Here is a 14,259-nt window from a genome sequence, read left to right as displayed (position 1 = left end):
TGAAGACCACATAGACACGTTAATGTGATTGGCTAAAATTGGAAGAGACGATCTGATCTGATCTGGCTGCAGAGGATATCTTTTAGAAAAAATGCATTTGTGAATCTAAGCGCGTCAGGAAAGTTCCAAAAATCCACACTGGGAATGCAGGGATTCACACCAACAAATGCAGGGATTCACACCAACGAATGCAGGGATTCACACCAACGAATGCAGGGATTTGTAACTTGTGTTTGTCAGGTTGCAAACAAATGTAATAGGGTCATTTATTTGTGAATCGCGTTACATTTGAGAATCACGAAATACATTTGTGAATCGTGTTACGTTTGTTTGAATCGTGTTACGTTTGTTTGAATCGTGTTATGTTTGTATGAATCGTGTTACGTTTGTTTGGATCGTGTTAAGTTTGTTTGAATCGTGTTGCGTTTGTTTGGATTGTGTTAAGTTTGTTTGAATCGTGTTGCGTTTGTTTGAATTATGAAACTAATCTAACTCCATACACTTACCATCATTTCAATGTTATGCACCTTTAAACAGCACACTCACATGCACAAATATGCTGATGCATTTACATACATACTATGTATCCTCAAACATACCTACGCACTCACTCACAAACAGACACACCGCAAACGGAGAAGATTTGAGACGTCGAAAGGTTTTAGCAATCATGTACTGTTTCCCAACATGCCAGTGGACCTTCAGATATCCTGATTGTCTATCAGGCATTAGAGGAGCCAGATGGTTTAGAAATGTGAAATAGTTGCCCCTTCTCCAAAACAAACTGAAAGACTGCATTAGGAAACGCTGAGTCAATCTCTCTCAGCAGCTGTGTCGCTTTGATGGCAAGTCGTCCCACTCCTAAGAAAAGGAAGGTGATTTCCAAAATTGAGTTTGAGCAAATTCAGGGGGTGTCAATATGGCATGAGCTTCCCAGAACGTGTTAAACCACAGCTGATATATGTGCTCCTCTTGTTAATGGACATGTTCCCTTGATACTGTATACAAACCTTACACAGGGTCTCTTGAGTGTCTTTGTGAATTCAAAACAATATGGAGAAAACCCCAAACCTTTTGTGTTGAACACACACACACGCACACACACACACACACATATAAAGTATATCAACAGCATATACACATATACTATCAATAGTATACTGAATGTGTAGTGTGTAGTAACATGTGAATGTGTAGTGTATAGTAAGAAGTAGGTGTATATATATATATATATATATATATATTTGTAGATAAACAGCATGCTAATTTATTTGTACTGATACCCCCTTCCCTCTCTTAGCTCCCTCAACACTGTGTGGCATGTCACAAACTGATCCGGCGGTGATGTATGCACCTTGTGGGGGTTACTCATCAACATGTCTGACAGTGGAGTGCCCAACTGTCACAATCAATGAGAGTCAAGTCAAGACACATCCCTTCTCAGCTTGCGTGACTCTTCCACTGCGAGCCCCACTTCTCAAAGTCATCAGCTTTCTAATGTGGGTAGCAGAGGACCGAAACCACTCATGCTACTTTATCCCTTGCGAGTTCACATCCGTAGGGGATGAGAAATCTGTTGTGAGGTTGTTTTGTGCTACTGAGATGAAGTGATCTAACTAGCCTGTGCACAGCACCAAGATAATTAAACATTCATTACTACTAACCAGACTATCTAGATGATTTGTTACACATAACCATCTGGGAAGTCGTCCTTGGAAACAGTTTGGAAAAAGGACACAAAGCTTTTTTTTCCAAATACATGGCAGGTGATGGGATGAACCGTCTGTCTATCACCATATATCACTGGCAAACTTCAACCACGACTGCAGCTGCCAGTAGTTCCTCAGTGACTCTGAATGGTACGACCCCCTGTGGTTCTGGTGCAAACGAATAACTTGGAGCTTAGCAAAGATGGCTTCTCGCGTGGGAGAATCCAGCTAGACCTAGATAATGACCACTCAGACGTAGCTCAGGGATGGTGTGTCCGTCTCTGCTCCACCCAGTTACACGCACCCAACCCCAACCTCGCCTGAGACTTCCTCAGCAGGAAACCCGAACCCATGAGAGCGGCGTGGATGATGAAGCGATGCAGAGGCGCGCCATACACTCGCAAACACATCCAGACACGTTTACCTGCTTCACATCAAAGATGGTACACCATCATGTTGTTTAAGAGATAAAGAACGCAGGAGATACTCGCACCAGGCTTCGAGTCAGATCAAAGGCAGCAAAAGCTCCGGGTGTTTGAAGTGGCTCTCCCATTTAAAGAGTCCTCCAGACACTGAAGGAGGTAGAGAGGTCGGAGACACCTCATGCGCTTGCTGCAGATCAGTGCGGGTACACTATGTGACGTCACCGTCCAACCACAACGCACCAGTGGGAGTGGGGACTCAAACTCTCACAGGTTTGTCTGAAGTGTGTCTACCTCACAGGTCGCGCAATCAAATACAGTCTTTCTCTCTCACACACTCACAGACACACACACACACACATGGAAATATGTTTGAATGAAAGTTGACCCAAAGTTCTCTGTTCGATCACTGCGGAGAATATCGTAAAAATTTCCCGCAGTTACAGTCACAGCCACTACAGAGACGTCTTGGTCATCATGACCTTGTCAGCATCTTCACACAAACACGTCAAGATCCAGGAAGCTACAACAACACTGCAACAATGCCTCGCCCTATAATCCTACTTGTGAAATGGGCTGAAATATGTTGTAACTTTATATAGCATGTAGGCCAATGGAGTGTTGAGAGTCATTTCTGAAAGCTACAATGACTCGACAGTATATGTTCATTTTCCATTTGTTCCATCTCCATCCGGCTCTGCAGTGGCACAGTGGTTTCTGTGATGGGCTGAAGGTAGTGTGTAAATGTAGAGATGAGGGATTAGTTGTGCACGGGCCCTAAGCTCCTGTGAAGTCCCCTGGCTTTGTCTCCCTCACCCAGCACCCAGCCCCTTAGCTCAGGCAACCAGCTCAATATGTATGGTAATGAGAGGTAATCAGGCTAACGTGTGTTCAGTCCTTCCAACATGCTAATGGTGTCATTACACTCTTACACCCCCCCCCCCCCCCCCTTTCCCCATACAGACACACACCACCTCCACCTCTCTCTCTCTCTCTCTCTCACTTCTCTCTCTCTCTCCCTCTCTCTCTCTCTCTCTCTCTCTCTCTCTCTCTCTCTCTTTCTCTCCCTCTCTCTCTGTTTTCCTGAACTGGAACAGGTGGAGCTTTAATTATGCATTAAAATATACCGGGCCCCTCTCCGATCCACTTGACTGCTCTCCTCCTTCTGCAGTGCCCACTATGGCTGCTCTCCCTCTCCCTCTCCCTCTCCCTCTCCCTCTCCCTCTCCCTCTCCCTCTCCCTCTCCCTCTCCCTCTCCCTCTCCCTCTCCCCTCTCCCCTCTCCCCTCTCCCCTCTCCCTCTCCCTCCCCCTTTCCGTCTCCCTCCCCCTCCCCCTCTCCCCTCTCCCTCTCCCTCTCCCTCTCCCTCTCCCTCTCCCTCTCCCTCTCCCTCTCCCTCTCCCTCTCCCTCTCCCTCTCCCCTCTCCCTCTCCCCTCTCCGTCTCCCTCCCCCTCTCCCTCTCCCTCTCCCTCTCCCTCTCCCTCTCCCTCTCCCTCTCCCTCTCCCTCTCCCTCTCCCTCTCCCTCTCCCTCTCCCCTCTCCCCTCTCCCCTCTCCCCTCTCCCTCTCCCTCCCCCTTTCCGTCTCCCTCCCCCTCCCCCTCTCCCTCTCCCTCTCCCTCTCCCTCTCCCTCTCCCTCTCCCTCTCCCTCTCCCTCTCCCTCTCCCTCTCCCTCTCCCCTCTCCCCTCTCCCCTCTCCGTCTCCCTCCCCCTCTCCCTCCCCCTCTCCCTCTCCCTCTCCCTCTCCCTCTCCCTCTCCCTCTCCCTCTCCCTCTCCCTCTCCCTCTCCCTCTCCCTCTCCCTCTCCCCTCTCCCTCCCTTCCGACTTCCTCTGTTTCCAGCGTCCCTCCCCTTTAGAAGTTGAGGATTGAAGGACTCAATTTCAAAGCCGGGCACGTCTCAGAGTCTGAAGTGAGGGTTTTGTTCCGCTGGCACACTTCCGCCAACCAACGCCAGAGTGAAATGGAGGAGGGGGAGAAGAAATCCCCACTAATCTAGTGAATCTGGCTGGCTGTCTCTCTCTTTCAACACCGTGACACACTGGAACATGTCCTTATTCAACTGCTTCTCACTCAACCTCCTCCACCTCCACGCTCGGTTCCGTTCTGCTCTCTCAACCAGACTACTGGAACTTTATTCAATGTTCGGAGTGGTCTTCAAAGCTAAGCGGTGCCATTGTTGCCACACATCTCACTGGCCTATCAAGTCATGCTGTTCATTCTTGGTATTTTACACCCTGTGTTGGAAAGGTGGAGCCCCTTGGTATTTTAGCTGTAATTTATCGAGGACAATGCCAGGTCATGCTTTATATTTAGCAAGTAATCTACCTGCATAATTGCACTGTAGCTAAATAGAGAATTGTATGGAAATGAATTATGACAGGAGGGAATTTATCACTGTGAGAAACACAGCAATTGGAGGAATATTATTGCAATAAACGCATCATCCCGTGCTTTTTTTCCAGTGGTTTGAAAGTCCAAACAAGAGCAGTTTTCCTGATGCCCTAGTCCCTGCTCCCCCCCAAGAGTGGATATGGGCACAAGCCCAGCCTTCTGAAACCTGGCAACCACAGGTTTATTTAACTGATCAGTGTTAAAAGACCACAGAGGAAGCTTCAGCCATTAGCTTTGCATTGAACCACAAATTACTGCCTGTTGTTTACGCCGGTCATTACAGAGCAAAAGAGGGACCTTTGTGCATGTGTGTGTGTGTGTGTGCCTGATCTTCTCCCCCTTCCTTGTCCCTCTGTGCCTGCACTTTGGGAACTATCGATCAGGTGGCTAGAAAATAACAAATAGGCAGGAGAAAGGGCAGTGAAGCAGGTCAGGAACTGAACAATAGCACCAGTCTCCGTGAAAACAATATAATCCAGGTAATCCTTTAATTAAATTAACAACTGTGCTATGAAGGAGCCACTGTTTGTCCTCATATTCCTTTTCTTTCTGCCTGGTCTTTGATGCTGGCAGCAGGTTTTGAGGTTGCTAGGTAACTACTAGGAAGTCGTTTTTTTTGTTGCCACTGGTGGTGGTGGTGGTGGGGTGGGGTGAAGGTGATGGAACGTGCTCTGGCAATGAGCTAAGACTGTGGGGACAGAGAGCCAAGGAGGGGGGTCTGAGGGAGCCAGTATGCCTGTGGCAGGGTCACTGTTCCTGGGCCCTGGACTGTCCCCCACACAGGATCAGCTGGAGCCCAAGGGTCATTAGCCAACAGTATATTCCAGGACTGCTGACCTCCAACTCCACAGTGTGCTGGAGTGACTCATCCCCGGCCCTCTGTCCTTGCTTGGCTAGATACAGCACACCCAGCCCTGTCTGTCTGCCTGCCTGCACACTGGCACCACAGCATGGAGCCTTGTCCGAGGGCTCAGACGCACTTATACAGGCATGTGCACACACGCCAAGCCCACACACATTCACACACAGTATAACACATCCCGCTGACCTCTACAAACACACAAGTTTACTTGATTGGTTGACTGACCCCTAAACAAACCATAACACTTTACATTAAGGTTACAGGAAGTACCATGTTACTAATTTGGTATTTAACGAAAGGGTAGTAAGCTATATAGGTTACAACAAAGTTTAAGAAGGCACACAATGTGGGAGGGTTGTAAGGAGTAAGTGGATGTTGTACGTGAAGGGGCAGTGGAAGGTTGTTACCATGACAAAATCAATAGCATCAACCTGCCCTTTCAAAACCTCTCCCATACCAAGGTTCACTTGTTTAATATGCTGTATTCACCCTTAAACCATTAGGAAACGTAACTATGTCGCAGTTCCTATGTCACAGTTCCTACAATGTTATAGTAACTACAGTAACTACCTATAGTAACTACAATGTTGTTACTATAGGTATTGGCATGTATTAACATAAAGTATTGTCGAAAATGTTCTCAAGGAATCTTACAGAGGTCAAATGCACACACGCATACACACACTCAAGCAAACGCGCACGCACACACGCACAGACTAACTCCACCGGGGAAAGAGCTGCCGTCCGTGCCCATTAAGGGAATATGGCGGATCATGACAGCGGCATGACTGCCCCTGCCAGTTCTGAGGCCGAACCTGTCTGATGACGATGCCACCTGACAGCTGTCAGTGGCGTGGGCCCTGAGCAGCGGAGGCAGGGGCACCAGCACACTCCTTAGGACTAATCTTAGCGTTGGCCGCTCGCGTGTCAGGGAGGTTACACACGTGGCGCCCAGGCCTGTTGCTGCGATTACTGTCAGACCCGGTGTGAGGATGACGCTGTCCTACAGGATGAGCCTCTGTCTCGGCTAATGACAGGAGCCAGGATGGGCTTGAGGACGGCCAGTCACTTTGATTCATAGCGGCTCTGGTTGGGTGGCTCTGCCAAAGTCTCGGCGGTCGTTATCTTTTGAAATGACGTGGACGCGTTAAGTGATGGCAGGCCTTCTGTTTTACCCTGGGCTCGGGCGGAAACTCGCGGCCAAGTTTCAAAGTCTTTCACCTGAGGAGAGAGTCGTCCTCACGTGGACTGCTTGGAGGAAAGTGAACTTACGACCCCTGTGGGTGTCTTCACCGAGCAGTTTCTACATATGAGGACTAGCTAGAGATACCCTGTTCTCCCACTTGCTTGTATTCTTGCATTCGAGCTGATGTGTTTGAAAAAATCCTGCACCGTCATCGGTAGTTAAGTGTGTGACTATATGTGTGTCATTTTAATCTGAACTCTCTCTCTATGTCTCTCTCTCTCTCCCTTTCTCTCGTAGTCCATTAGGGAAGTGACAGGCTATGTGTTGGTGGCATTGAACCAGTTCGACTACCTGCCCCTGGAGAACCTGCGGATCATCAGAGGGACCAAGCTGTACGAGGAGCGCTACGCCCTGGCCATCTTCCTCAACTACCGCCGCGACGGAAACTTCGGCCTCCGTCAGCTGGGGCTCAAGAACCTCACAGGTAAGGCCCGGCCTCCACTTCTGTGTCAATATCCATCTGGACGTCCATATCTGAACTGGGTCTATATCGCCCTCGGTGACCCCGCGTGGCTTTCCTTTTCCATGAATGCTGTTTGGGGAGGATCACAGCCTGCTCTCTCTCTCTCTCTCTCTCTCTCTCTCTCTCTCTCTCTCTGATGTTGAGAATAGTTTGATAAAGAATTCATCTGTTTGGAGTTGAGGGTAAAATACTGATTTTTGGTTGTAACAGTGAGGGAGAGAGAAAAAGACAGGAAGCTAAACTTGCTTGTAGCGGGACTTGCCACCCATTGTTTCTTCTTCCCTCTCAGTTGCTCTCGAGCTGGACAAGAGTTGGGCTGCAAATAGACTGTAAATAGTTTGCCTCTCTTTTGGCTGTTGGATGTTACAGTTCGGGTTTGGATTTGGTTCTGTTCTGTTTTGATAGTGAGCCACATAGCCAGGAATTAATTCAGAGCTGTACTGAGAAGCTTCCGGACAAAAGGATAGCAATCAAAGTGATGAAGTGAGATGTGTGAGAGGGAAGCAAAACTTTAAGGTCAGTCAAATGTGAAAGAAAGGACACGTCCTATTCTGTTCTATTTATTCCTTTTTAGTCAACAATCTTTTACAACGATTTAACAGCACCGCAGCTGTCAAGCAGACAGAGTGATTTATTAAGCATATTTAAATATCAGATTTTAGCAAATGTTGGATGAGTTAGATGTAGGGCATTCCCCTAAGGACATGTATACAGGTTTTACAGGTATACCCAACTGTGCCCTGGGACTCTTTTAACCCAGTCATCTCTGACAAAGATGTAATAGGCCATTACCTATAGCTTCCCATCACTCTGGCCTGACCCGAGCTAGCTCTTGTACATGTGTGCTCAACATAGTCTCTGGGCTGTTGTATCCTACTGGAAGAATAAGTAGCCTGGAATGAACAGGAAAACTAGTTGTATTGTAGAAAAAGAGTAAAGAGAAAAGACAAAGAATGTGGTTTGGGAACAGAACACAGAGTGTGTGTTACGTAAGGATACTCTCGGTGCAAGACCAGAATTCATTCAGTGAGCTTTGTAGGGCACAGACAGAGCCATGGGCTTGAGGCCCACGGCTCTCTCTGTCAGCGGAAGTGAATAATTTAGCATTCTCATACTCATTCTCCAGCTTGGCCCAGTCCTTCCTCGAGAGCCCAACACACATACACAAATACACATTCTTGTCTGCCACCAAACTGACACACATCTTCATGAAAAAGCCTATCTGCAACCCCTTCCAAAGCTAACCCCCCCGGCTAACTCCCCCACGGCTCTGAGCCAATCATGACAGAGGTCAGTTGCAGGCAACCACCTCGCTTTGGCTTTGTCTTTGACTTCTGCCAAATCTCTAGATGCTGTATTTCTGGATCTCTGTGTACCGGGCAGTATGATATAATGGGCAGATGCCTATCCATATAAAATATGGATAACCATCTTTTCAGTTTTTTTTTTTTCTTATTTACTTTGCGTTGTGCACCCGGTGCATAATTTTTCAGAGATATTTTCGTTTTTGGGTAGGCTTTAAAACAAATTGGGTAGGCCTGAGCCTACCCAGGCCTACCCGTGGCTATGCCCCTGGTACCGGAGGCACACTAGGGGTGCTGAACGCGGAAACGCTGGGCGTGGCTAATAGGACGGGTCCTGCTTTGTGTCACAATACAGCTGACATAGGTGTCACCCCACTGAGGTGGTGCGATCCATCAGGGGGGCTTTAATGCGGCTGTCACATGATCTTGTCTTTCCTCTCATACAAGCAATGAGGGAGATGTGTAAAATGATCGATACAATCCATAAGCGACATATAAGAATATAAAGGTTATTAACTACACTGGGCCTGATCTATTGCAGGATAAAACAGGCCCCTTGGTATTGAAACCGACCTGAGCCCCTTGGAGGTCGAAATTGCCCAGGATAAAATCAATTTGTTGCAGGCATGTTGTGATATTGCTATATTGATTTTCGAGGTAGGCTCTGTGTATGGGACTTGAATGAATACTTGTGGTTTGTGGTACTGAGGATCTGTTTCTAGAGGCAGACTCAGTCAGACTTTGCCTCCCTTTGTTGCTCCCTTCAGTCAGGCTTAAACATGGTTATCCTCATGAATATGAAACACTCGGAACCGAAACAGGAAAAGTTAGTCGATGTTTTGTCGGAGTCAGAGAGTCACACTCTCTTTCATCCCTTCTCTCTCTCTCTCTCTCTCTTTCTCTCTCTCTCTCTCTCTCTCTCTCTCTCTCTCTCTCTCTCTCTCTCTCTCTCTTTCTCTCTCTCTCTCTGTCTCTCTCTGTCTCTCGCTCTCTGTCTCTCTCTGTCTCTCTCTGTCTCTCTCTGTCTCTCTCTCTCTCTTTCACCTCCCCTACTCCCCAACTGCCCATCATTTTATATCCACGCCTCTTTCCACAAGGACCTGGCCTCACACAGACCTCCCTGCCCCCTACCTGCCCCATCCTGTCCCCTGCCGATCATCCTGCCTCTCTCCTCTCCCCGGATGTCCCTCCTAAAGCTGCTTCCTAAAGATGATCTAGATTAATTATACCTTCCCCCAGCTTGGGGGCCAGAGGTTGAGGAACGCCACTTTGCCTGACATTTCAAAATGTAACTATGCTATTTAAATGTAAGATACATTTTCATGCTCAGACGTTTTCTTCTCTCAATAGATTTTATCTTCCAAGAAAACCAGTAGCCCTTTGCATTCACGTGGTAATTACTGCCTACTAGGCCTGCAAAATAATAACAGTCTCAATGAGGAACAAAACACAGATAAATGTGTCAATTTAACACATTTTCTATTCTCTCTCAGAGTGTTTTTTTGTTGTTGTGTTTGTATTTGCCTGTTGTTTCCAAGTTTGCTCGGGGTGTGTTCAGTGTTGCTCGACAGTTTTTTATCCATTATTTCTTTTTACCACGAGCTGCCATAACAGAGCCTGCCCAAAATGAAAGTATCAAATCCCAGTCCCCATCTGCCAGACGTGTGCATGTACAGTACACAATCCCCTTCGATGCCAAGCCTGGATCCACACCCGTTCACTCGCTGCCCATCTGCTCACCCCCCTCTTGTTCTCTCTTTTTTCTACAATTCTCACATCCCCTCTCCTCTCTTTTTCACTCGTTTTCACTCCTCGTCTCTCTTCTCCTCTCCTCTCACACCCCGGCTCCCACTATTGTCTTCTTCTCAATTGCTCTCGTCAGCGCCTTACGCCGACATGCACTCTGCGTGTACTGTTCGTCTTCACGCTCTGAAAGTATGCCGTGCTCCCTCAAAAGGATCTCAACAGTGCGCGCTGTTCCACGAAAGCCTAGAAGCGATTGTTCAAAGGGGAAAAAATCGCAACGATCAGACGGACACAGCGGCTGCTGAGGCTTCTGTGGAAGTACGGTGGAAATGTCTGCATGATAAAGAGGCAAAAGGGGGACAAGGTGAATGGAAAGGACGGGAGGAATCGTCCAACTTCCCTAAACAAGACCAGGGAGACCAATCAGGATGGCCTAGTCTGGCTCTCTCTCTCGGTCCATCTTAGATGGAGAGTTCCCGCAGGAAGAACTCAAGATTGCTTCAGCCTGAGCCTCAGTCTCTGGCATTCAGTCCCAGCTCTTGCCTGGCAGCTCCCAGACCTCAGGTCGTTTCCAATTGTGCGTTTAATTGATTACTTCCTGTGCAATTACTCCTGTGTCATACTCAATATTTCAGCCTTCGAAGGCAGAAGGGCCCTTTTTTAGAAGGACAACACTCATAGTGTCACGTTTAACGGCCTTTAATCTGGTTTAAGATTGCATATCAACACAGAGAGACCTCTCTGGCTTTTGAACTGAGCATCAAAGTGACTTAAGACCCCATTGCCAGGCAATCTTTTCTTGAACAGATTTTCATTGAACAGTGAAGTATCAGATTGATTTATGGATACTACTTCATTGTCAGACCTTTTTCTTACATCACCGTTTTTCCATTTGCAGAATAACAGAGAAGACGGACATTAGAACTAAGAAACACAGTGTGTTGCAGCGTGGCATGTGACGCCAAATGGACAGTTTGGAGGCGAGGAACCGAGGTGTCCTCTGCGATGGCACACTGTCGAGGTCATGTTTGCACTTAAAGAACAGATGATCTCATAAATAGAGAGTCCTCTAGAAAGATCCATCTGATGCAGCTATTAGAGTAACTTTGTGCTGCTAGCAGCAACATTTTGGTATTTTCTGCTGTTTTTGTATTTCGCTGACTGTTTTACTCTCATTAACGATCCTATGTTGGGATTACATAAGCAGAAAACAGGATAAAGTTATGAAATATTCACGTCAGAACAGCAGAACACATGTTAAATCTCTTCTGCCTGAAGCAGCTGACCTGCACTCACGGAAAATAAAGGCACGCAGAAAATGTTGCTCATTCCAAACTTAACCGTTTCCATTGGTGTTGTTCAAAGTCAACAGATATGACGTAAAATAAATGTGGCTTATTTTATATGAACTGGACAATTCAGCAAAGATTGGGTTAAGACTCCAATCTTCTTTCTCCCTTTGTTGTCATTTCAATGAAATTACGCAATATCACTATCTCATGTCTGCCTCCCAGTGCCCTATTAGTGGAGCCACTGAAAGTTCCCCGCTGCCCAGAAAATAACAATGCAAAGAAACCATGTTAGACCACGCCGCAGCTTCATCCATTCATCCCAAGAAAAGAAAAGGAAAAAGGAAGATATTGTCAAAAGAAAAAACAAAGCCTTAGGAAACAAAGTTGAAAAGAGGAAGCAAAAAAAGAAAATAATCCCTTTTTCCGGACGACTCTTTATTTAACATGAAACTTTTGATAGCATGTCGGAGGAGGGAGAGAAAGTGTGGTAATTACACAGAGATCAAATGGAGCGGCTGGTGCTAATGCTAATAACCGCTCTCCAGCCCAGGCCCCACGGAGGAGCCAGCCACATTAATAATGGATCTGGTGTCATCATTAAGAAACTGAATGATTAAAACATATCTCCCAGCTTCAAACGGCACTTTGCTTCGGCTCAGAAAGCCCTATAGCATGGTCCCATTTGAGCCCATACTCCTATGCCAGAGTTTACCTATAGGGAAAGGATACACAAAGAAACTATCGGGGACGTGGAGGGCGTCAGAGCAGGACCGTCTGACTGGTCAGGTCAGATCAAGACAAGTAATCACATATAATTGTGTTCAGTCAGTTGAAAGCAGCCGATTGGTGGGACCGTGTGTGGTGCTCCAAAGCCGTACTGTTATTATATTATTATTATTATAGAGCCCGTATTTCATGTTTTCCTGGGATTTGAAAACAGCTGAGATGTCTTTCTATAGAGCTTACCTAAGCAATGGGAAGCAGTCACCTTGACGTATGACTCTGATCTTTGACATGAGAAATGGGTTGGAGAGAAATACACGGGCCTTACTGACCCTCCGTTCCCTTTGTATATGCAGCATATTTTCTTCCCTCTGACTGTTGTTTGAGATTAGTGTGTTCAAATGTCGTCTGAGGGTGATGACATAGAACAGATTGCTTGAAAAATTGTTTTGAGGTTTTTTTTTCTTCATCTGAAGGTACTGGTTGTCACATTTAACACCAATCAAATGTGTGTTCTGTCGGTTTAGTTGGTCTAATATGCTGTCCCACTTTACAGTAGATGTGCATCTCTGGCTGAGGTGTCACAGAGGTTAGTGTGTGCACGTGTGTGTTTGTGTGTCTGTGTATGCGTCTGTGTGTGGGTGTGTGTATACATGTGTATTTGCAAACGTGTACCGACAAAATAACTAGAACAAAACTTGAGCTCTGGCTATTGAATAATTCACAGTTGCCTGCTTAGAGCGCCCTTGGGCTGGCTTAAGTAGATAGTAACTGGACAGACTGATGATGAGTCGTGATGCCGTATGCCTTCCATGATCTCACCTCTCCCTAAACCCATTTGCTGTAGACCAAGGCTGGAGGACCACTTGTGTACCTACTCCTCACAATCAAATCTGCTCTGCAGAGAACACTTTGAGACCTGGATGAACCGACAAAAAAATGGACTTTACCTCATTAAAAGTTAACATGAGCATGCAAGGAATTCAATTAATAATCCAAAATGTGTCCTCCCCCCACCCTTCCCCTCTGTTTCCCTGAAGCTAAGTGTGAGCTGGTTCTGTAAACCAGACTAGACTGGTTCCTCTGAGAATGTTGGGGGGGGGGGGGGGGCTATTGAGAGTCGGAGACCCAGGTGTGTTTGGTCATCCTTTAGTCCTGCAGTTTGGCTTTTTTTGTCTGCCAGTCACTCACTACCATCATCCTAGTCACTGCTACCATGATGCATTGAGATCATTCAGATACTGCCACCGTCGATTTCAATGACAAGTTTGCCAATGACACCTGTAACTCACTAGTGCCTCTAGGGGTAGCTCCCTCCTACTCTTGCCATTCTGTTTCTAGTGTAGAAGGCCACCTCATCCGCCGAGCACTGCGAAATGTTAATTAAACACTTAAAGGGGGTAAGCCAATTATTTCTGCACCCGCCAATCATCGGCCTCTGGTTTGTGAAATGTCAGTGCTGCTTGAGTGGGCTGGATGGATGAGGTGGAGGAGGGGGAGAGCCGGGGGGGGGGGTGGGGGGGGGGGGGTCGGAGGGGGGGGGGGGGGGGGGGGGTCGGAGGGAGGCTGGAGGGAGGGAAGGAAGGAGGAGGCATGCGATGGAATAATTAGGTTTGGCTGGGCTGAGAAGGGATGGATGTTAGACTCGGAGACGAACACAAAGGGCTCGTGGTCCGACAGGGAAAGGCACTTTGTGGAATGAGAAGCTTACACATGTCTGCATGTGAAAGACCTTTTCGTGTACAGTGTGTGTGTGTGTGTGCATGCGTGTTTCGAGCGCGAGAAGTGTGCGGGTGCGCTCGCCACGTGTTGGAGAGCGCGTGCAACACACTCGGACCACAGTCGGTATCGTGTCTGACAAAGCCCCCTCGCCGATGACCTGTGTCCGTAACTCTGCATGTGCTGTTGCCATCCCGTTAGGATGGAGCTCAGCACGCACGGCCTACAGGGGCACGCGATCAGCTGTGTTTGTGTCCACCGGTATGCCGTGACACCGAACGGGCACATCCATGACAGCAAACAGAGCAGCCTCCGTCCGAACCTCTGCTAGGCCCCCTCCCCCACACAGTGGCAGGTGTCTGGGGCTGGGCCAGGGCCTGA

At 47.5% G+C, this 14,259-nt stretch overlaps 1 protein-coding gene across 1 annotated transcript in view; it reads left to right on the top strand.

The window, feature by feature from the left end:
* LOC124463456 (receptor tyrosine-protein kinase erbB-4-like) overlaps window positions 1-14,259 on the top strand; it is an 80,729-nt gene that overhangs the window by 18,153 nt on the left and 48,317 nt on the right. Inside the window, exon 3 of the mRNA XM_047015174.1 lies at window positions 6,869-7,055. Within this exon, the coding sequence (XP_046871130.1) occupies window positions 6,869-7,055 (187 nt within the window). The remainder of the gene's footprint in view (window positions 1-6,868; window positions 7,056-14,259) is intronic.

This window comes from Hypomesus transpacificus, unplaced genomic scaffold, assembly GCF_021917145.1.
Source record: "Hypomesus transpacificus isolate Combined female unplaced genomic scaffold, fHypTra1 scaffold_281, whole genome shotgun sequence".
NCBI lineage: Eukaryota > Metazoa > Chordata > Actinopteri > Osmeriformes > Osmeridae > Hypomesus > Hypomesus transpacificus.
Note: the sequence above shows the minus strand (reverse complement) of the source record. Positions and strands in the feature narration are given on the sequence as shown.